Genomic DNA, 23,191 nt, shown 5'->3' with positions numbered 1-23,191 from the left:
TACACCAAAAAAAAAAAAAAAAAAATAAACAAGATTTTTTAATATAAAGTTCAAATATTTCATTTACTGAATCAAATTTTTTTATTTTTTTTTATTTTATTCACAGTAATTAATTTACAGACAGTGAAAGCTATAAAATTTAATAAGTCTTAAATTATTGATTTAAATACATAATCAATTGAGAACATGATTTTGTGGGAATATATTCGTACATCATATAAAATTTATTCATAATCAGGAAGTAAATTCGTAAAAACATTATCCAAAAAAATAATGGCTTTACCAACGCAAATGTTAAATAAAATATAATTCGTGAAAAATTAAAATTACACTATCCATCATCATCACAAAATTCAAAGTCCATGTTAAATTTACAACTTCATTGCGTTCACTATTCGTTTTCAAAAAGTGGTCTTGATACTGCTTTGCTTGGAGGCACAACAAATGTGTTTGCATGCAAAAATGAAAGATCTTGTGTCATAAACGAGATGAAAGATCTTGTTTATTTTTCTCCTGGCAAAGCATTAAGTGTCCACTTAATGGAAATCTGAAAACGACCTGTTTAGAGCCATCATTTATCGTAGTTGATTTGTTTTTTAATATTTTTTAATTTCACCCATAATTATTAAAATAATCTTATCATTTTAATTTTTGATAAATATAAAATTAATATGAATGCAACCAAGTATCTGAAAAATTCTTTCAAGGATAATTTTTTAATTTACTATAGGTTTGGGAGCATGAATGCGACTGTGCCTTAAAAGTGAACTTTTATCAGTGAATGACTTTTCACATTCTACACATTTGTAAGTTCTTCCAGTGTGTGTGACAAGATGTCTGCTTAGGCCAGATGCATGACAAAAAGCTTTTGGACATAATTGACAATGATGTAATTGAATATCATTTGGGTTAAGTTTTTGATGTCTGCGCATGTGTACTTTAAGAGCTTCACGTTGTGTGAAACTTTTTTCACAATGTTGGCATTGGAAAGGCTTCTGACCTGAATGAGTCATGAGATGTCTGAGAAGTATTTCTTTTTGAGCAAAAGCTCTATGACAAATATTACATCCAAAAGGTTTTTCACCCGTATGAGTTCTTTCATGTCTAACCAAAGCAGATCTAGTCGGGAACCACTTTTCACATGCTTGGCAAGTAAACCCTCTCTGAGTACTATGAACTGACTGATGGCTTTTCAACATAATTCTTCTCGTAAAAGCTTTGGGACATTTATCACACTGGAAAACTTTGATTTCTTCACCAGATTCAACTAGAATAAAAAAATATATATAATCAAGCAATGTATTTTCCACTTAAAAATAAATTTAAGTTTTTCATTATTACCTATTTGGGGACGCTGTTGAACTTGCTGACTCTGAGGTTGAGTTTGATATTCCATAACATACATTTGTTGTTCACTGTTAGCAGAGTTACCTCTTTGAACTTCATCCACAGTTTCTTCATCTGAGTCTTGCTCTTGTTTAATTCTTGCTCCCCTGATGGTGCATCGTGCTTTGGCTGTTCTCTCTTCAGCTGGTCCCAGAGTAATATTCTCAGGATCTTCCGATAGATGATCTTCCAATTCAGCATTGTCAACACCTACACCAAGAATGTACCCACCGACTAATTCTTCTTCAGTTACTTCAATGGGATCACTTTCCATTTGGGTATTTTCAGATCTTGTGGAGACCAAGTCTGCAAGTAATTGTTTAACTCTTTTTTGTTTGCCATTGCTAGACTGTTCATTTTCATCCTGACTTCGTACTTCGTCTTCTTCTCCTGTTAATTGTTGAATCATCTTGACATGTTTCCGTAATTTACTATCAGCTGCTTCACATTTTTTTTTAAACTGATAAGCTTTTTCTAATTGGTATTTGCAAGAATGGCAAATCATATTTGGTAAGCCATCTTCTTCAAAAACCTGTTAAAAGGAAGTTTCAAATAAGTTCATGAAAGAAAAGAATTCAATGTATCAAACAGTAAAGTATGTAATTTAAGTTTCTATGCAATATTGTTTTTTAATTAAAATTAAGAATAACATGACTTGACTGAAAACAATGAGTTAAGAATACGATAAAAAAAAGTTAATATTTTTAAGATTCTATTTTGGGTCCATTTAGTATCTTTCGAAACATTTATACTCCTATTTTTGTTAGATTGAATCAATATTTTTGGTTCATATGATTAGCAATGAAAATTCATATTAATCATGAGATCAATGAAGTTAGGACGCTTGAAGCGAGCGCATCCGAATAATCGAAACAAATCCATTTATCATAATACAGGAATCATATTGTCGTGTTTTGGATATCTAGAGATTTCCTTGGTCAAAACCACCAAAGTCGATAACTCGGTAAAAAAGGTTGTTGCATTCGAGGATATATAATATCGTCGGCTTCCATGATAGCGGCCGTGGCAGTATGTTTTCGTTGCAAGCTGCGCGTATCGATGCCACGAAGAAGCACACCAGAGCGCAGCAGAGGTGTGCGCTGCTTATAATGCATTTACGTGCGTTAAAAAGATAATTATCGATACATGTAGGCTATTCTGTATCCGTCATAGGATTGCGAGTATCGCAGCACGGAACGACGCCTTTCGGTGCTGAGTATATGTGATACGCGAGAGATGTCATAACAGCGAGTTACTCCAGAGCAAGTATATAATGTAAAAACTGATTTGAAAACGTATGTATCATCTCATGGCTTATTCGACATCGGTACAGAGCGATAAAATAGGTTTCTATAACCTAGCTATTTCGATTGAATTCAAAGCTCCAAGTGGGTAAATTCACTCTCGTCCGAGTTATTAGTGCATACAACGCCGGCGGCTGCTCATTTTTTATGCTTAACCTAATGTGTATAACAATGTATGCAAACGAAGACGCAGCGCGTCATTTGCGTATCCACACAACGAGTGTGGGTGTGTTCGCGAGGAGAGGCGCGCCAATCATCCATGTGTGTGCGTGTGCATTTTATGAAAGAAGAGGTGGTGAGACGAAGAAAAATAGTACACTCGAGTAACATACTATGGTAGAGAGGAGGAAAAAATGCCTCGCATCGGACGCTCAATGACGCTTCCAGCTTATTAACCGTAGGAAAAAGTAAATTATAAACTACAGAATTAAGAATAGCAACAGAAAAAAAGAAGAGTAATAACCTCAAGATTGATGCAAGCCATAATTCTAAGTGGCATAGGTATCAGATCTTCGTCGAAAATTGGCACCATCTCCTCATCTTTGACCAGGCACAGTCGGCATAGCTCGTTCAGATGAATAATAACGTTGCTCGGGCTGTCGCCCTTTCTGCTGCGACGCACGTACGTCTTCATTTGTCCCTTGCTGTCCATATTCTATCTCGTCGTACGGCAAAGTAAAATCAAAAAAAGTAAAACCGCTCCGTTTATTTTTCTCAGTCGACCCAGAGCAACAACAACGTCAACGGAGTCCCTCGAATAGTGCAAATAGGTCCCACGATGGAAGCGAAGCGCGGTCGGATGCTGCACGTACCGCGTGCGGAGGTGGTCTCTCCAGAAGCCACTCGGTGATTTTTCCGACGTCAAGTAGGCAGCAGCACACGGCAGTGGTGAAAATTTTTATAATCGCGCCAAGTCGCCGCTCGAGTGCTACGCGACGTTGATCTATACAGATATATAAATGTATGTATATCGCGCTTTCTATACTCGGTCACTCAAAGCGGGATCTACCTGCTCAGACAACTGCTCAGCGCTCACTGCCAGCAATATGGCTGAATGCGGGCCGCGTTTGTGCAGGGATCTTCATCGTACACCGACCTCGCGACGCGTCGCTTCGTCCGCTTCGTGAACGTTCTCTTCTCTACAGCCACGAAAACATGGCCGACGCTTACAGATTTCTCTTTTACGGCGCAGTTTTCTCCCCCACCGGCCGACCTCTGCTGCGAGGCAGTCGTTTCGCATGGCACAGCTCTGCTCTCTGTGCGTGCAGCGCACTGTAATCGTGCATGTAAGGCAATGGGCATGGCAGGCAGGCGCAACACACGATGATTTCATCGACTTTTCCGAAGTGTCCGCGTCGCATTTTCGTTTTGTTTATCCGATGTCAGGGGTATTTTCGTATAAAACGACCGATAGCGCAGCAATATTTTGTCCGATAAAAATTTTAATATTTCATTCAGTCTCGAGTTATCCATCTGCGTATCGAACATATAAAGATCCGACAACGAAATATTATCGTTGCTCCGTAATGAGGCAATATCGTGTCGTTGCACAGGTATTCTTTGTATCGAGTGCGCGACTGTCACGCCGTGTCGGTAACATTGCAAACTAAGCGTTGCACATGTAATACGGCATTATTGCATTAATAAATATTTATGGTTGATGAATGCCGTATTGAGGGCCCGATATGATGTTACAGGCCGACTATAACATTTTGCTGTTTTGCATTCCGATCATTCGGTTTCGTTTTTTTTTTACTCAATCAGATATTGAATCTATTTGTATGTTTTTGAAATGAAATGGGGACAACGGCGTTCGATGCATTATCCATACATATATAGTTACCCCGAAAGGCTTTATAGGACGGTTGATCAGCTGCTGTTCAGTATTTTGTGGATATCACGCGTTAAAACTTTGCAACTGATTCGATACGATGAGAAGATTCTAAATTTATGCTGTATTAAATTTTACTACCAGTTGCATAGTTCTTATGAAAAATAAAAATTCTTTAATAATTTTTAAGCTCGCGAATAAGTTCACATCGGGCGAATAAACTCGAAAAATTAATAAGTTAGATTGAAACGCTTATGATAAAGCATTCACGCCACTAAAACTCGGCGTGATCATTGTAAACACGCGGTAATCGAACGATTCGCCAGTCTTGGCACAAATCAAAATCATCGACCACTTCCTTTGAGCAGTTTTGGCGCGAATCTCCATACACCGTGACAGTCACTGTTTGTGACATTCTCGGCTCGACGGTTACAAGTCTGTTTGTTATTGATACAAAAATCAAAATTCTTTGCGAGTTTTTTTACGGGCTTTGAAAAATAGTTAACTCAATCATGGGCGAGGGACTGTTAGATCTGTGCGAGAAGTATTTTGGAGCACGCGACTTCTACGATGTTATGAAAATTCCGAAAAATGCTACCGAAAAACAAAGTGAGTTTGACATAACCTTAACGTCACATTTTGCAATACAGGATAAGTTCATTAGTCAAAATGAATTCCAGAATTCTGAACAAATTTTAAATTCTCATGACAAATTTTCATTGAGAGGTTTTTGGAAAGTTGATTTGTGATTAAATTCCGATGCTATACACAAAAGAAAAACATTGCCTCTTTGATACTACTTATTAACACTCAAATGTTAAAATGTCTTTGATCTACATAAATCTTACACGCTAAACATAATTAAAAATGTAGCCTTGTATTAATTAAAGACTTTGATTTTATATGACTTGATATTCAAGTATAGACTATAAGCATAAAGTATCATTTGACAATGCAGTTTATAACAATTTTACTATTTTCAATTGCTGTTACAACACAATATTTATTATTTTGATTTTGATTTCAGTCAAAAAAGCATATCATAAATTGTCCTTGTTGGTTCATCCTGATAGAGTTGATGAAGACATTAAAGAAGAAGCAACTGAAAAATTCAAGGTATTGGGAAGAATTCATTCTATCCTAAGTGAAAACGACAAGAGGAAAATATATGATGAAACCGGAGAGTTTGATGATGACAGTGAATCAGTTGTTATGAGAAATTGGTCAGATTATTGGAGATCATTATTCAAAGAAATCACAATTCAAGATATAAATAATTATGAAAAAAATTACAAAGGATCTGAAACTGAAATTAAAGATCTGAAAAGAGCTTATTTAGACAGTAAATAATAATTTTTTTATAATTAATTTTTTTAAATGATGATTCTAAAAATTTAATTTATTTTTAGGTAAAGGTGATATGAATTATATTCTTGAAGCAGTACCTTTCACAAATTGCGAAGAAGAGCCCAGACTTCATTCCATCATAAGAGATCTCATAGAGAAAGGAGAAGTTCCTGAATATAAACAATTCACAGAAGAAGATGAGAAAAAGAGATTAAGAAGAAAAAGAAGGGTAATGTATACATTATAACATTTTTATAATACTCAATCGAATTCTGAGCATAATTTCCAAAATAAGGATTTTACTATTTTAATTTTTAAGTAGATGAAGTAAGAAAAAAATCCCTAGGATTTTTATCTCTAGTCAAACTAGTCAAATAATTTTAAAATTATTTATAATATAAAATTTGATGAATTGTTTTACTTTCTCTTTGAATTTGAGCTAATTGCAGTATCATTTTTATAAATTATACTGATGCTTCATATTTTTAAATCTAGAAAAACAATTTTTAAAATTTATTTCATTGTATTTCTGACAAATTTTTAACATTTTGAATATTGCTGCAAGTTGTAATCACTAAAAATTGTCTAATTGAATTGCTTGAAACAAACAAATAAGTTTCAGATAAGGATAGTTTGTTAAATACAGATAAATCTAGTATCATTTTTATTGACTTTTGAAAATTATGTTATTTTTGTTTTTCAAATTATTTCTTATCTCGTTACTAAAATTAAGAAAGGTCAAACAATTAAATAATTCTTCTTGCGTTAAAAACAACTATTTATAATTACAATTAACTATCAAAAATAGTGAGAGAAAGTATATTATACATCAAAATTTTCAACCATTTCTAATTTTTATAATAAATGACATTACTTTATTGACTTTCTTACGTAAACATTGAATATGTACGAAAAACGAGTGAATTAACGCTACATAAACTAACTGCGCCAAGTTTTTTGCGCATCGTTTTTGACTTACTCCCGTTCTGTTCCCCTTATTTTTGTTTAATAAGCCAAACAAGCGATAATGCACGGAATGACGTACATTCGAAATTAATTACAATCGAAATAATAATACTTTTGAAACAAATTCAAATTTCCAAAAGTAAAATTTTTCGAAACCAATGATATTATAAGAATAGAGCACAGATGATTTTTCCTTTAGCTCATAAATGCGTTGTAAGAAAAGAATCTATAAAAAATGCAGAAAACCTGTTCGAGAAATATCCTTATTACTTTAATAACTTTTATATATGATATAACGTAGTTGAGGACGTAACGAAACGCAACGAAAGAGGCGTTGTTCATATTCATAAGTATTGAATATTACTGATTTCGTAATGAAAAATGGATTGAACAATCAATTGATCTTTTGATGATCAAGTTTACTTCGAAGTAGAGAACCATCTCGTGTAAAAACTCAAAACTAGTCGCAAAAATTAGCATCTTATTTTAGTTGAGACTCTATGTGTAAATAGTTTTTAAAATAATATTTTTAAGCTAGAGATCTCTAATAGCAAAATATATTCTTTCAATTGAATATCTTTTCTCATAATGATAATGAAATTAGTGGGAATATAATTTACCCGATTTTTCTTATTTATTCGTATTATTTCTTACGCAATTTACAAATAAAAACAAAAAAATCAAAACCATACTCTTCCTTCGGGACAAAGGAAAAAATTGTTTTCTTCGCATCTGTGGAGAAGGAATGCTCTTACAAATGTGTTGGTTTCTCCTCGAGTGTCACGATAAGTACGTGCAGAAATTGCATTTTTCTTACCGCTGTGAGAAATCTATGAGATGTGTACTAATGAGGAAAATATCGTTGGAATTGCTTTTGTTCATTTTATTTTTCAATAAACGCAACTCGCTACGATTAAATAAATAGGATAGTTTTTAAATGTACGTATTTTGTCGAAAAGTAGTATTGTATTTTTTCTCTGTATTTTTCGATCTCCGGTCGTAAAGGGTAATCCTTACCTCGTAACGCACGAAGCAGCTCGAGTCCTAGATTCATCCACGAAATATCCCGACAACATTGATTTCTCTCCCGCAATACACCGTCCTTGACACTATCGTCGAATTTCGAATGTGATATTGCCGCTATGTATTTGGTCAAGTTTTGTTTTGTGAATCTTAATTTTTTTCGAAACAATTTAACCGCATTTCTCGAATGTCGATCCGTTGTTGTTTTTTGTCGTATTCTCGATTTTTCAATTAAAAAGGGTCTCGCCACACGCTCGAGTTACTTTTCGCTAGGAAAAAAAAACGGGTCAGGAGTTCATTTCGTCCGCTATGACATTCCATAAATTTTTCTTGTTTATACTTGCACTTATTCGAGTTTATATGGGTGAAAAAAAAGTCTGACGTGTAAGAGATATCGACGGGTCGAGGAAATGGCTTCCTCGAAACGCGATACATTCTTAAGTAAAAAATACGAAAACGCGGAAAACTCATCGGCCAGGTATAAAACGTCTTGTCAGTTTACGTTCGCTCGCATGTTTACACGTTGCAAGTACGATCACGAAAGTCTCTCGGGGGGTAAAATCATGGATCCGCTCCATATTTTCATCCTACTATTTAGTTTTCACAGTCGCGAGCAAAATGAATAAAATAAAGAGTGTACACCGAGAGGGATATTTCTTGATGTAGAGCTTGCGATAAGTCATGAATCGAGTCGTATCGTGATTCGAAACATAGAAGGAGAGAGTCGAGCGCAAATGTATTATACGCATTGCAGTCGACACTGCGCACGAATGTTCGAAAGCTCTTTCTCTCTTCGCAATGGCTCGAAAAAAAAATCACCGTTCACGAAGAGGGTATAGGGTCGATTGGCATGTAGGTGTGTCGTGCGGGGCATATATATACGATGGTTGCAGCAGTCGCAGGACACAGAAGTGTCCGAGTATCGTCGGGGTGCGGGTAAGCAGCAGCACGAGGCGCTGAAAAGCTATAGGGCACAAAAGCTCTACCTCGCCCAGCACGTCTGTCGGGCGCTATACTAAACGGAGACCTGCATATAGGCGCAGCAACAGCCAAGGCAAGAGCTTCACCATTATACGCTGTGCATTGTATACGCTGGCGTCGACGCGGGCGCGCTTACTTAGACTTGCGTCGTCGGCGCTGCTCCGGTGGAGGGGCGCTCGCGCCAATAAATGAACGGGTGACGGCCACGGCTGGCTCAGTTACCCAGTGTGCACTTGTACCGTGCGCCAGTGCCATCCATCGCATCCGATCCGCGTATACGAGCGCGCGCGAGAAGAGAAGCAGCAGCTGCTCTCGTGTAATATACGCGCGCCCGCGCGAGTGTCTCAGAGTGTGAACCTCGTAAAAAAGCACAAGTTTCGAGTCGGTGCAAGCTGACCGAGTAAAAAAGGTTCGATCGTGTGAAGTGTGTGTGCATCGTTGAAAAAATGAAGCAGCTGCTGGTGCTGCTGCTGGCGACGGTGCTGGTGTCGGTGCTGGCCCAGCGAGCCGAGGCCGCCTGCCAGGAGGTCGAGAATCGCGACCTAATTGAGTGGCGCTGCGAGGGCGGCGCCATCGACGACCTGCTCCAGGTGCCCAACAACGTGGAGAAGCTGCGCGTCAGCCAGATGAACGTGGGCCGACTCGACGGCTCGCTGCTCTCGCGCTTCTCCAACAATCTGCTCGTGCTGTCGTGCTCGCACTGCGGCATCGGCGAGATCGACGACCGGACCTTCCGCGACCTCGGCAATCTCCAGCAGCTGAGCCTCGACAACAACAAGCTGCGCGAGGTGCGTGCCGCCTGGTTCCAGGGCCTCGTCTATCTGACCTTCCTCGATCTCAATTACAACGAGATCGAGCGGCTGGACGGCAACGTGCTCGCCGAGCTGCCCGGCCTCGTCGATCTGCGACTCTCCGGCAACAAGCTGCAGTGCCTCGACCTGCAGGCCATGTCGAGTCTGCGCTCGCTCCAGCGCGTCTACGTCAACGAGAATCCGGACTTCGGCTGTCCGAACGCGCTGCGCGACTTTCTGCGCGAGCGCGAGATCGACTTCGAGCCCGATCCCAGCTGGGAGCATCAACCGATCGATCGGATCTTCGTCGCCCGGCCGTACACGGGTGGCCACTCGTTTCCGCCTCCGAGCCCGACGCCGATGATACCCACGACGCACGGGCCCGTCGTGTCGTTCTCCGATTTCACCGAGCCCCCGAGGACTCTGCCGCCGAGACCAGCGCCGACCAATCCGCCGCCGCCGTCTTGGGGCCCGAGCACGCCCGGTAACTACGAGATCAAGCCGACCATGTACGACCCTCTCAACGTCACCACTACCATGAAAGTCATGATAGCCGGTCATCAGCAACAGCAACAGCAGCAGAAATTGACGACCGAGCCGCCCAACAAGTCCTCGAGTTATAGGAGCTTGCCCTCCTGGACACTGACACTAGTCATCCCCTCGTTGCTCTGCTTGTTGTCGGATCGTCGCCGCTGAAGAACTCCACACACCGACAGTATTACACGTTCTCGATGTTATTCCATAGCTAAACTGCGCTTACGAGTGTCTTATTATACATATATATACATGGGCTCGAGTTCTTGTGCATACCCAGCCGCGCCTTCGTATACATAATATAAATTATATACGTATATAAATATAGTGTTACTTGCATTGTTGTTTTGTCAGCGTTGAAATCTTTCGCCGCCGCTGCTGTTGCTGTTTGCTGCTACTAGTGCTGATGTCGTGATTGTTGTTGAACGACACTATGATGTATAATGTATTAATTTTTATTTCAATGTGCTTCAAAAAAAGCAGCGGGGATGCGTGTGTGCGTGTGTATGTGCGCGCGAGTTTTGAACCGAAAAGTGATCAACCGAATTCGACCTCGTAGCGTTTCCGATCCGAGCGGCTATCTTTAAACGACGTACGGAAGTCTCAATTTAGTGTAAAGCCAGCTTATAGACTTCGTTATTTATTTAAAAGTAGCGAGCCCTGTACCGGCAATCAATAGGCGCTTTCCATTGTTTTTTCCTTCAATCTTAGACATGTAGGAACACGTCTTAAAATCGTTAAAAGTCAGGCAGTCATAATACACTTGTGCAGTGTTTGAATGGTCAATCGGTATGCGTTGATTCCTCAAATTTATGTCAAGAGAATGGATAAACGAACTGCTATATCGCTTCTCGTAAATGCAAGATCGGCCTAAGCTTGCTCCGAAATGATCGTAAAAATATATTAAATTAATTAATGAATGTTTGTAGTTTACTACTGCGAGCGAGTAGTAGCCAAAGAGTCAAATATCTTAAGTACATTAATCAGTTATTTTGTAAAATACATATGTTATAAAAAATATTTAAATTCGATCAATGTAACTTTGCTAATATCATGCGACATAGTTGAAATTTAAGCATAATAACGTAAATTAAATTCTATTAGAACCTGGTATTAATCGTTCAAGTTTTACAAAAAATTAAAATTCATAAGAAAACACTTTAATCTTACTTTTGCAATTAAGTAATTTAAAGAATGTTACAATTAACAGCTTTTTTAAATTCCATCATTTTGTACAATTTCATTGGTTCCTAAACTAGGATTGGTGGTAATTATCTGGTTTGTTGTTGACAATTAAAAAAAATGTTAAAGTAAAGTAAATGTTAAATTAAATTAAATGAATATAGAGAACAATACAAAGGAAAAAGGACATTTTGTCAATATTTTTTAGCTCTTTTGCACCAAATGATAAATCGATATTTTATATCATAATTAGTAAATTGTGAAATACTTGTTGCGCATAATCAAATATTTTATTAAATGTTTTGCACAATTTAATATATAATAATATTAATATAATATATAATAATTAAAAAGCTTTGCATGAGCATAGTGTATAATATAAATTATAGATGAATAAGTTAGTAGATGTAATAACTGTAATTAAATTCGCGAGTCACGTTAATTAGTGTACTACACTTATATCATTACAAATGTACAATATCCTTGTATATTTTTATGTGGAGTGCGACATAACTTTCAATGTGTCATGATATAATTATGATATATATTTTTGTATCACGTTATAACACGCGGCAAAAAAAGGCTTGCGCAGGGCATTTATGAATGAAAAAAAAGAAGTTTATATTGTTAACAGCAGGATGATATGATAAGCTTTTTCTTGGAAAACACAGAAAGTGAAGGATTGTGAGTGTATAAGTATGTAAGACGAGTGTGTACTATATATCTTATTACCCAGTTGGTTCGCGTTAACAAAAATGCCAGGGAGACTGTGTTGGACATGATGCTGTTTAATCGAGGCAAAGCCTTCAAAGAGCAAAAAACCCAAGGAATAAATACACGAGCGAGAGATGAGCGACACAACTATTATTACGGCTGCTGCTGCTGCTGGCAGGCCGATGATTAGCTCTAGCTACATAACGCGCGTTATCTTCGCATTTGTGCAGCTTGAGATCGCCCTTACATAAGCTTTTGATATAGTCTCTTTGATGTTTTTGTAGTTAAGTTTTGGTTTCGAGCGGGACTAGATTGCTCGAGCCTCGCGCTCGCTCTTGATGCTGCAAAAACTCGCGACCGATCGCGCTCGTTTGTGCATCGGCTGTAACGCGCCAGCACTTCAGTACGTACCATTAAATTTTACTACGATTCTCAGATTTGCGCGAGCGCCGCGCGCGACTTGAAACGAATATTTTGTCGCCGATGTTATAACTACTCACGCTGCAAAATGCCTTTATATTGACTGCATCGAACATCGGAGCGCCTATATACACACGATCGCTTCAATAAGCCATACTGCCCGACCAACTCGTATTTATCTATTATAAGTGTTAATAATTTGCGTTTTGGTTACGCAGATACGTCTACGAGTGCGAGCATTTTTCATTAACGTACCTTTGAATAATGCCCGCGCATGTGCGCTACTTGCTGCGATTAAGAAAAAAAAAAGAACGGACAATTTTCTTATTTGATTTAAAAGTTGCGAAATAATTCAACAGACGGTTTGTTTGCATACCACTGCTGTGCTTATGTATCTACGAACTGACTTCGAAAGTCAACAAAAGTAACGACGATAGACTTGTAAAGTTGAAGAGGTTTAAAAATGTAATTTTTAACTCGATCTATTCTCAACTCTTCGGAAAAAAGTGACCTAGATATAGTCTCATAATGGAATTCAAAAATGTTGTTAATTACAGAGTTTTTTTGCGTATTAATTTTCACACATCTTGCACAATAATTGGTGGTACATAATGCCTCATGAATTGACACATGTTCTTATTCCTTAAGCGTTTTGATGTTTGAACAAAGAAAAACACTCGCAAAGCTGTTACTATCATCATTTTTATTATTGGGACAATGAACATTTTTTTAAATCAATTTTATTATAAAGTTTTCGTAGAGTGCTGATGTTTAATCCAAGAAAAAGATTATTTACAATAAAATCAAGTTTTACGAAACAAACTCTTTGAATCTTACTTTACCTCTACTTTTATATTATATACTCGCCTATTATGAGGCTACATTGCTTCAAATTGAGTTACATAAGAAAATCTTTGATTTCTATCTGTTGTCCGCATGTAGAAAGAAAGACAAATTAAGAGCAACTTTTTTCCCAGACGACGTTGTATTCGTGCCTGCGCGTAGATGCAATCGTCTACACCGTTCGTACCGCAAATTTAAAATATCATCCAAATTATCTTTTTCGATCGTCTCGATGATTTTCGCGCGACGAATGCGACGCTCAGGCGACAGTTTCCACCGGCGCTGACCGTATAACGATCACAAAACGACGTGGTGGCACTCGCTCGAGTGGCTATTAATTCCGAATAACGGGGTAAGTAGGATGTCATGTTTCAGCGACATGTGAGCTTGCGTGCGCGCGTAGATTCGCAATGCGTTCTCCTATCCGAGCCTTGATGCTCTACAGAACCTTGTGTCTGTAAAATATTTAGTCTAGTTTACAAGTTCATCGAGCGTAATAATAACGAAGCCAATAAAACGCGTTGGATTGTACGAGACCCATGTGTGGATTATAATCTTTACATCACCGTTTGTAAATAGAAAGGAAAAGAAGCAAGTAGGAATTTTCGATAAACCTATCCGAATTTCCGTGCTTGAAAGTTTTATTGTTTACCAAATATACACCGGCTTATAACGTCGACGTCGACGTCGTCGTCGGCTACTTGCCAAGCTCGACACTTATATCCGACAAAAGTTCGAATGAGAAATATTTTTACATACCAAATAGTTTCTTCTACGTATAAAAGTTCAAGAATACAATACGGTACCTCACCTCTCGGCACTACGACACAGAAATGCGACAGTCTCATCGAAAGCCAACACACACACACATACACGAGTCAATGACCACTCGGAGCCTCTACTCGTATTATAACGATTCAGCTATATACGTACCCCCTCGTATGCACGCACAGATATTGCACGCGCGACCCAGTTATGTCGTCAACAGCAGAATATGGCGCACACGATAGTGAAAAATTCAAAATATTAAATTATTCAAAAAGTTGGAAAATAACACCCGATGCACAGAGGAGGTTTCTATAAGTCCAATGAGCGCGCCTCTGCCATATAAAACTGCGCTCGCGTTGTTCCAGCTTGTCGATCTTTTATTGCTTGCAGCAGCAGCGCATACATATTATAGTATAATATTCATATCGCCCAACGCACGAGTGGAAAACTTGTGCGCGTATATTTGCGCGATACGTATATAAAATAATCCGTGCTCCCATTGTCATCGGGCGATCGCAACTCGAGGTACATGTATATATAGGAGCATTATAGAGTTGTAGCAGTAGTTTTATTACGTAACGACCTTCGCCAAGTGGCCCAGAGGCATATGGAGAGCAAGAGCAAACGTTGAACGAAACGAACGGCTGCAGCTGCAGCTACGCTAGCAGCAGCTAGGCAAACGTTAGCGCGTGCGCGCGCGCGCGGATCCTCGTGCCAAGATCAGCCCGTTCTTTGGCGTATACATATGCATGTGTGTATATAATACAAAGATTTATGATGATCGTGTCATCCACAGTTTTGTTGACTCTTTTTTTCTCCTCTTGCTCGAAAAGCACGTGGTAAATCGACGGAAAAAACGCTCATTGTGAATTATTCGCGTTCGACGATCGCCAGCGAGCTCATTAGCACATTCATATTAATATATTCTAGTGCGCCTCGTCTAATTCATCTTTATATGCAAATGATAAGCCAATGATTGAGGCTATTTTTGATCCAGCACTCGAGCTATGCGTTTTGTTCTAAAATGATGAATGAGCGAGTGCTAAGAACGAGCAATAAGTTAGTCTAATAATTTTGGCTGTCGATATGTATGGTAACGCGAGGCTGCAGTGTGTAATAGAGCATCAGAATCGCAAGCTCATCCGTAAATCTTGGGAAAACAACGCCATCGCTTAAATATGCATTCATGATCGCACTACTGGTGCAGTTGGTAGAAACGAGTTTTAGATTTGCTCATACAGCTCCAATGGCTTTTAATTCTTTTCGTGAATCATCCGCATTCTAATAACCCGCGGGAGAGCAGAACAATGCCGAGCTTTAACAACTTGAGATTTTAAAAAACAAGTGTTTAAAATTAATAATAGAAATGATTGCTCTTTCAATTTTAGACAGCTTCGATATATATCCCGAATGTGCATAGCGCGTAGGAGCGAATAAAGCTTTCGAATGCAGCTTATGCCAACCCCCCCGACAGCTCGCGCGCGTCGAGCTTGAAGAAAAAGCTCCGACGACCGAGCGCCGAATGGTATAGAGGGCGGCGCCGCTGCCGTGCGCAATAATCCACTGTACGGCATTATAGAATGTATACACATACATATAGCGCGGGTCGAGTGAGAGAGATCGTTTATTATTGCTAGACGCGCCTCGGATATATACAAAGCATCCCAAATGCCAAGATGACATGCTCATCAAACTATCTCTCACGCGCTCGCTCGAGTCGACAGTTTGTTATGAAAAAGCTGGGTCAGATATGGAGGCTCGACCAACGTGTATTAGATCACAGCGAAATAGATTCAAATAAATATTGCCAAGAACTAAAATAGGAATAATGAAATTTGGGACTCTGCACCGTATATTCCACATCCGCCCTTTTCTTTTGGTACTCGTTGCTTTTTTGTCCGTGCTCTGTATAATCGGTAGCCCGAAAGATATTCAAAATTAAAAACTCCACGACGAGCTCTGCTGCAGTCGAACGCGATAAAAAATTCAATTCAAACATTGCAAATTTTATAGCATTCGTCATAAAATTCCCTCCGCAATGAATCGATCGATGCGATCGTCTGAAACGCGCATCGTGAAAAACTGAAGAGAAAGACCAACGCCTGTGCTCGCCGACACGCGCGCATAGTGCTGCAGTAGCAGCAGTCGAGCTTGTTTGTTTCGGAACGTGCACCGCGTGCGCGCGGCCTCTCGGCCGCAGAACTCCTCTGTATTCCTACAGTGCAGCAGCGTCGTATAAGTAAATGCCATTTGAAAGTCTAAACTCGTACGTGTGCTCGCGCCTTCGGGCACGCGCGCGCGCGCGCGCGGAGATGAGAAGGGAAGGCGACTGCGGCGCGGTATAGGTGTGCAGCAGCGCGCGCCTAGACTATATAGCGCTGCAGTGCGCACGTATTACACATGTAACTCGGAGTGTCACGGCGATTGCGAAAACGTCCGATAAATTGCAAGTGAAGGAGAGACCCATTTGCGCGGGAGGTTCTCCGTCTCTGTCTCTCTCATCTATGCGTCGTCGTCGTCGTCGTCGTCGTCGTCGTTGTGGCAACCATTTGCCTCGTGCGGTATATAACATCTTGATACGTATTACGTGGACCAGAAGTGCTCGTACCGCGACTAAGCTCTTCCATTGTTTATAGAATTCATTCACTAACTCACGGTGAATCGTATACACTGCGTTTACGAAAAAAATTAAAAAGATTTACTTTCTAATGTAAATTGTTTACAATCGATGCTAAATAAGTTGATTGAGGTACATGAAAGCAAAATTGAAAATTGTCGAAACTTTCTTCCTTCTCCGATTACTCGGTCGCGATACCGCGAAAATTTATTGGCATTATCTATGAAAATCGAACGTCATCTACACACGGCACGGCTAGCGGTGCAAGTTCCACTTTCGAGGTCGAGCGTGCCTCGAGCATATTGAAAACTGCGCGCGCGCGCGCGCGCGGGTCCTGATATAGATGCGGTTGACTTTCGTGTGTACCAGCAATCAAGAACAATAGCGCACGAGGCGCCAGCTATCAATGATTTGTTGTTATAATACCCGAGATAGTTTCTGTCGATTATAATTTATGTGTACCGTAATGCTGGAATACGAGTTTCTTGAATCGACTGTACGCGATTCATGCGCAATTTTTATTAAACGAATAATCACACAGTATAATATGTGAGTCGAAGCATCGAGGTCTCCGCGATCTTTCATCAGCGACTCGCATTTTTACGAGCATTTCTTAATAATTTTAATGCGAATGCAAAACTTCATCTATACTTGGACGTTTTTTTTTACGATTTGAGCAATATCGCATTGAGCTTTTCGAGCTTTTGAGAAAAACATCGTGTAATTGATTTATTTTTTGTACGATTGAATCTACTTTTAAACATGTAGTTTCTTAGAGATGATCTTTTAAATCAAAAAGCACACGTTTCTCTACCAACATTTATCATAACGATTACAAATTGGAGTAATAATAGTCTTTTTTAATATTATGAGAGAGTAACGAGAGATGACTGTAACTTAGAGTTAGCTTTGATTTGTCGATCTTTTAAAATTTTTTAAAAATAAAAAAGTTTACTCAAGTTTGCGTAACTGTTGGTCGCCAGTAGACTAATACTTAAAGATAATTATTCTAATGAGTTTCAAGATATTTGTTATTAATAGCATATGTCGATATTGATCTTCCATAGCGCAAGGCGGTGACGAACCGGTAAAACAATGCTATTATGTTCATTGTTTTATTTTGTAATTTACATTGTAAAATCGTAAGTATCGCTTAATTAGCACTATTTAAATAGTTGAAAGTTGATATCATTTTTACATACATCAAGTTTGAAGGCACAGTGTAAAAGTAATTTCAAAATTGTATGCTTAAATGGTGTGATGTTTGCTCTGAATTCAGGTTTAATATGAGCTTCAAGGAAAGATTCATAAAGATCATATCTTTTCATAGAGTGCAATTAGATAGTTAAAAAAAAGATGAACAGTTATAAAACGCTTTATTATAAATAAGAGAGTCACCAGGTTAAGGAAGTGTCAAAGCCACAGGGACAACATGAAAATTTCAAATGAGAAGTTGTCTTCGAAATTTCATCGATCAATTTTCTACGAATTCACTTTTCATCATTTACTCTGACTTTGACATTCTTGTCGGAGCATTAAAAAAAAAAGAGAGAGAAACTGTTCGAACTTGGACTCCCACGTGCACGGCAAACGTAAACGCGCAATCGTAATGTCATTCGGCGAATAAAGAATCTCTCTATAAGACTACACGCAGAGCGAAGATACATAATTCAGTATTATTTTCAGCGCGCAGAAGCGCGCATTTTCATCGCTGATGCGCAGATGAAGGATAACGCGCTCCAAGAGTTTTCAGCAAACCAGACGCTACTCCCATAATATTAGCAGCGTATGTAACGTATGTGCGTGCGTGTGTGTGTGTGTGTGTGTGTGTGTGTGTGTGTGTGTGTGTGAGTATACGAAGACGATCCGCAAGTGGCAATAGCCTTTGGCGTTGCATGCGCGGCGCGCATCGCGATTAACCGCACGCTTGCATACGCAAACACGCAACGGGGCAACGCAACGCGCGCATATATGTATGTGCAGGAGCTCTCGTGTGCTGCTGCTGCTGCCGTCGCCGCCGCTGCCGCTCGCCCGAGCAATAGTAATAGTAACAATAATTGTTGTAATGATAGAGCTAAGAGCAATATGCACGAATGCCGACTACGACGACGCCAGCGCACGGCAAGACGTGCAGAGTCGCGCTCTGCTCTCGAGCGGAGGGAGATATCTAGCTAGCCGCACCAGCTTATGATATAGCAAGAAAGGGCCTTGTACTTACTCTTGTTTACAGTATAAGATGGAGAGAGAGAGAGAGAGAGAGAGAGAGATATAGACATTGCCATCAGGCAGAGAGATAGCCGCGCTCGCGCGAGGCAATTGGAATTCTTCGACAGTGACGCACCCAAGAGAGCGAGCGATCGCTCGCGCTCCGGGATTGTTGCATAATAAATTGATCGGCGGCCTGCACGCGCACACTATACCATGCGCGCATATAATCGATGTATATAGCCCCATATACAGTACATATACACGCGGCGGCGGCGGCGGCAGCAGCAGCCGTTAGTCTCGCATCGTGGATATATACGCGCCGCGTTTATTCGCTCCGCACTCCGCCACCACCACCACCACTACCGCTGCATCGAGAGACAGATCGCGTAAACATTGCTGCGCGTGATATAGATATGGATATACTTCACATCCGTAGGGCTATCGCGTATGCATGCTGTGGATGATACGCATGCAGCTACGTGGGATTCGATACACGGATCCGCGCTCGATGCAGCATGGATGCGCGAGCAAGTGCCTCCGTCCGCGACATATATATACGTCGCTCTTATACTCGAACGCGTATCGTGCAGAAAAAAAGCCTATAAAATACATCCTTCGCGCCCTCGTATACAGTACATTACAATAATCACTGCGTTCGACGAACCAGCTCTATACGCGCGATACAAGTGAACATATACATGTAGAAAGACTCGCGCGCGTCCGTGCAAGTGTGCGCGCAATGTGCATTATAGATTATAAATCCGCGAGATCGGCATCGGCGCGACCGCGACGACGTCACTCTCACTTTGTCATGCTGCGCACGAGAGATGCCCATATGCGCACGCGTTGCAAGTATATCTAATGCATCGTTCGTATAACGGAAAGTGCGCTCCGATTTTTTTTTCTCGAAGCGCGAACTATAGCCACGCGGCCAATATTTATTATACGGTCAGCTTTCTTCATTTAGTTCACGTCATTCGTTCGTCTTGGTGAGTGAAATTCGACGTGCTGCAGAGTCGGCGTGGCTTATATACATGTACTATAGAAACCATTGATTCCAATCGAAAGACTGTATAGCCATGCCTAACAAACCAAATGTAGTGCTATATATATATTTTCCTCTATCTCATAAGTCGAGCTTTTTATTATTCTTTTCTACCTCTATCCGCGTCGAATTTCACGCCTTTAATTTCAGAAACTTCCAACGCGTCGGGGGATTATATAGGTCGGACGAAGCGTACGAACTCGTTTTTCTAAAGGGCTGGGCCACACGAGTTCCTCGTGCACTTCTTATTTCCTCGTGCATCATCCACTAATAATATGCATCGCGCCCAACCTACCGACTTTAATTCATTGCTCCGCGCGGATAGGCGCGCAAGTGGATTAGTTCAATCTCGTTGCGGAGTTCTGCTGCTTGCTTCAAGCGCGCGTTTACTATAGCGCGCTTTTCTTGTATTTACGTGTGCGTAAGAGCTTCTGGCGAATCAACGGGGCGAATTCCCGATAGCCAAAACCCACCGACGCACTGCACTGCTTCAAACACTTCGCGGCTAACTTTATTTTCAGCCTTTGAATTTTCCTTTATGTTTTCAATACATATAATATTTACCGAGAAGCTCAGTAACATAGTATCTCTATCTCTACAACTATAAACTGTGATTCTTTTTCCATCGATCTTCTCGGAAATTTGTATACTATCTCTCTCTCTCTTTCTGTCCTAAAACAATGATCGAGAGAAAATATTATCGTTTCAATCTGTATATATCTGAAAGTTGGCTTGCCAGTTTCAATAACATTGAAATTGATCATTGTAGACGTATCCTGTTGCCGCTTCATTTGAGTTCATTGAATCCAATCATCGATATGCGTACGATGACCAATAAATTGCATTTACAAAAATATATTTTGTCTTATGACAATAAATAATCGAACCATCGAACTTAACTTGCATACATAGCATATATCGTATGAAAATAATAACAAGTATTTGAAATTAGCTTTTTTATTAATCAATTATCTTTCTTTTTCAAAAATTAACTTTAAACTAAAATCTAACATTTATACTTCTAATTATTTTCATCGATTCATTTTTCTAGAATAATTATTTCCATAATTTTAAAACTTATTTTATGTAACCCAGTGGAGAATAGAAGATTTTCCGGTGCTCTTGAGTCTCAAGGTGATTAGATACATATTTCTGTTCTGGAGGAATTATAAATCTAGTTCATTCAAACTATTATCTTGAACCTTTTAAAGCATCGACATTAAAGTACACCTACGCAACTGAGATCTATTTATTTCTAGATTGAAATTTTTATTATTTCTGCCGCAGAATTTATTGGTTTATAGAACAAGCCAGTTAACCGACGTAAGTTATGCAAGATACAAATGAACCATTTGTTTTTCGAGTCACGCGGTATATTTTGTTTAATTGAGCATTCAACTGCGCGATGAATCTATTCATAATTTGGATCTCTCAATTTATATTTTATACAGACAAAAATTTAAATAAAATAATAAAAATTCAATTATCAATCAATGCTTTCATGTTTTCACATAATTTAAATGAAGGCAATTGAATTAGTGCGAAAGTTAAGAAATGCTACTACTACCTATCGTCCAGCAAACACGTTTCAAATTACACCCAGACCGTATCGTTGTAAATAGAGCATACTTAATAAATTGCTACGCAATTGGTATTTAAATCGCCTACTGCTACACAGATCGTCTTTGCAAGGAACAAGCAATTGAAAGGAAACGTGTGAAAATCTCAATCTTTATCGCCTTTATCATCGCTACGCGCGCACGAGTCGTCGCAGCTTCTGTCTATTGGCATAATTTCGCAATTCTCTCACCACACGTCCGAGTAGCGAACCGAGAAGCTTTTCTCGGTCACATGTATAGCGTATGTACATCAAATCTTTGCCAGAAATATACAAATACCAGGTCGAGTCTATCGCTTTTGCCGCCTCTTTTTGTTCGCCCAGCTAGTAAAATTTGTACTTGCGACGACGCACAAGTCGTATAACTTACTTTTCGGGCTGGCTCCAAAGAGTTTATGTGCCGAAAGTTGAGATTGCCTCTACAACTTACCGGTTTTATTGATGCATGAAATAATCTTGAGTGATACACTTCAATTTATCTCGATAAAAAACTTTGAATTTCTAAAATTTTTAATATAATTTTTAAAGTTTATTCGCTGATTAACTTGAATGAAATTTTACATGAATCCTTGACTATCTGTGCTTTTTTAGCTAGTTTCATTCATTGTTCTCCTTGCTCATATAAATTAATTATGCTGGATTCTTGGGAATAAATCTTCAAGTCAATGTAAGACTTTGAGTAAACGCAGTCTTCTAGCTGCCCTATATTGCTAGTGCTCTCTTTCTATAAATGTTTACTAACTAAATATCAGTCAACAACGATTAAAGTTTATAAATAGTATATTTTTAATTCCCGTTTGTAAAATGAAATGTAATATGGGAAAGCTTTAAAAAGTAGATAATGTGTAATTATATTACGTAAAAAACATCTTTCTAAAATACAGTTACCTATAAGTACTAGCAATTAGTAATGATTTCAATACAATAAACTCATTTATCTTATTTTGTTAAATAGTTTTTAAAATCTTGAAATATATCGGTATAAATGATTAAAAAAAAATATAGATTTTTTCAATAATGTTATCTTATACATTATGCCATTTTTTGAATGTTCATTAAATTTCATTTTAATTGTAATGTTTCAGTGGGAGCAAGAAGCTAAAGCAGCTGAAGATTTAGATAAAATGCGAAAAATTGAAAAAGAAGATTTCGGAGACGACTTGGCTCTTTCCATTATAAATAAAAATAAGGCAAGAGCTGCAGAATCTAATAACTTTTTTGATTCTCTCATAAATAAATATGCAAAAGCCGCGGAAAAACCCAAAAAGAAAACTAACACAAGGACTACTAGATCGAGCAGTAGAAAAAACAATTAGGAAATCAGTTAGTTCTATAATAGTTCTAATATACTGACAATTCAATATTTGAAAAAATTGTTTCATATTAAATTGTTCGTTATGAATCTAAAGTTTGTAATAATAGATAAGATTTAATCTTTTTTATTTTAGCCAAATTTTTCGTAGGCAATTGTTTAATCGAAAATTACATATGCCAATAACAAAACTTTTTGTCAAATTTAAATGAATTACAGACAATGGTTTACTATAAAATCATTTCTAGTGAAATATCAATTTTAGAATAATTCCCTCAAAAGTTATCAAAATTTTATAACA

At 38.8% G+C, this 23,191-nt stretch overlaps 3 protein-coding genes across 4 annotated transcripts; 2 read left to right on the top strand and 1 right to left on the bottom strand.

Moving 5' to 3' along the window:
* Positions 1-62: 62 nt before the first annotated feature.
* Positions 63-3,815, bottom strand: LOC106651918 (zinc finger and SCAN domain-containing protein 12). 2 transcript variants are annotated; one of them, XM_014370615.2, is made up of 4 exons: positions 3,700-3,815; positions 3,154-3,633; positions 1,342-1,918; positions 63-1,267 (listed from the first exon to the last, which is right to left on the bottom strand). In XM_014370615.2, the coding sequence occupies exons 2-4, from the start codon at positions 3,340-3,342 to the stop codon at positions 717-719; spliced, it is 1,317 nt and encodes a 438-aa protein (XP_014226101.1). In that variant the 5' UTR covers positions 3,343-3,633; positions 3,700-3,815; the 3' UTR covers positions 63-716. The 2 variants fall into 2 exon arrangements, with proteins under 2 accessions (XP_014226101.1, XP_014226100.1); XM_014370614.2 differs by having other exon boundaries at positions 3,154-3,815.
* A 1,052-nt stretch (positions 3,816-4,867) lies between these two features.
* LOC106651960 (dnaJ homolog subfamily C member 9-like) lies at positions 4,868-23,191 on the top strand. Its single transcript, XM_014370674.2, has 4 exons — positions 4,868-5,130; positions 5,549-5,863; positions 5,931-6,097; positions 22,664-23,191. The coding sequence occupies exons 1-4, from the start codon at positions 5,034-5,036 to the stop codon at positions 22,892-22,894; spliced, it is 810 nt and encodes a 269-aa protein (XP_014226160.1). The 5' UTR covers positions 4,868-5,033; the 3' UTR covers positions 22,895-23,191.
* Positions 9,075-13,301, top strand: LOC106651959 (peroxidasin homolog). The gene has a single exon (XM_014370673.2). The coding sequence runs from the start codon at positions 9,285-9,287 to the stop codon at positions 10,323-10,325; it is 1,041 nt and encodes a 346-aa protein (XP_014226159.1). The 5' UTR covers positions 9,075-9,284; the 3' UTR covers positions 10,326-13,301.

This window comes from Trichogramma pretiosum, unplaced genomic scaffold (genome assembly GCF_000599845.2).
Source record: "Trichogramma pretiosum strain Unisexual culture from Peru unplaced genomic scaffold, Tpre_2.0 scaffold42, whole genome shotgun sequence".
Lineage (NCBI taxonomy): Eukaryota > Metazoa > Arthropoda > Insecta > Hymenoptera > Trichogrammatidae > Trichogramma > Trichogramma pretiosum.
The sequence above is the reverse complement of the archived record's forward strand: the minus strand, read 5'-3'. Positions and strand labels throughout refer to the sequence as shown.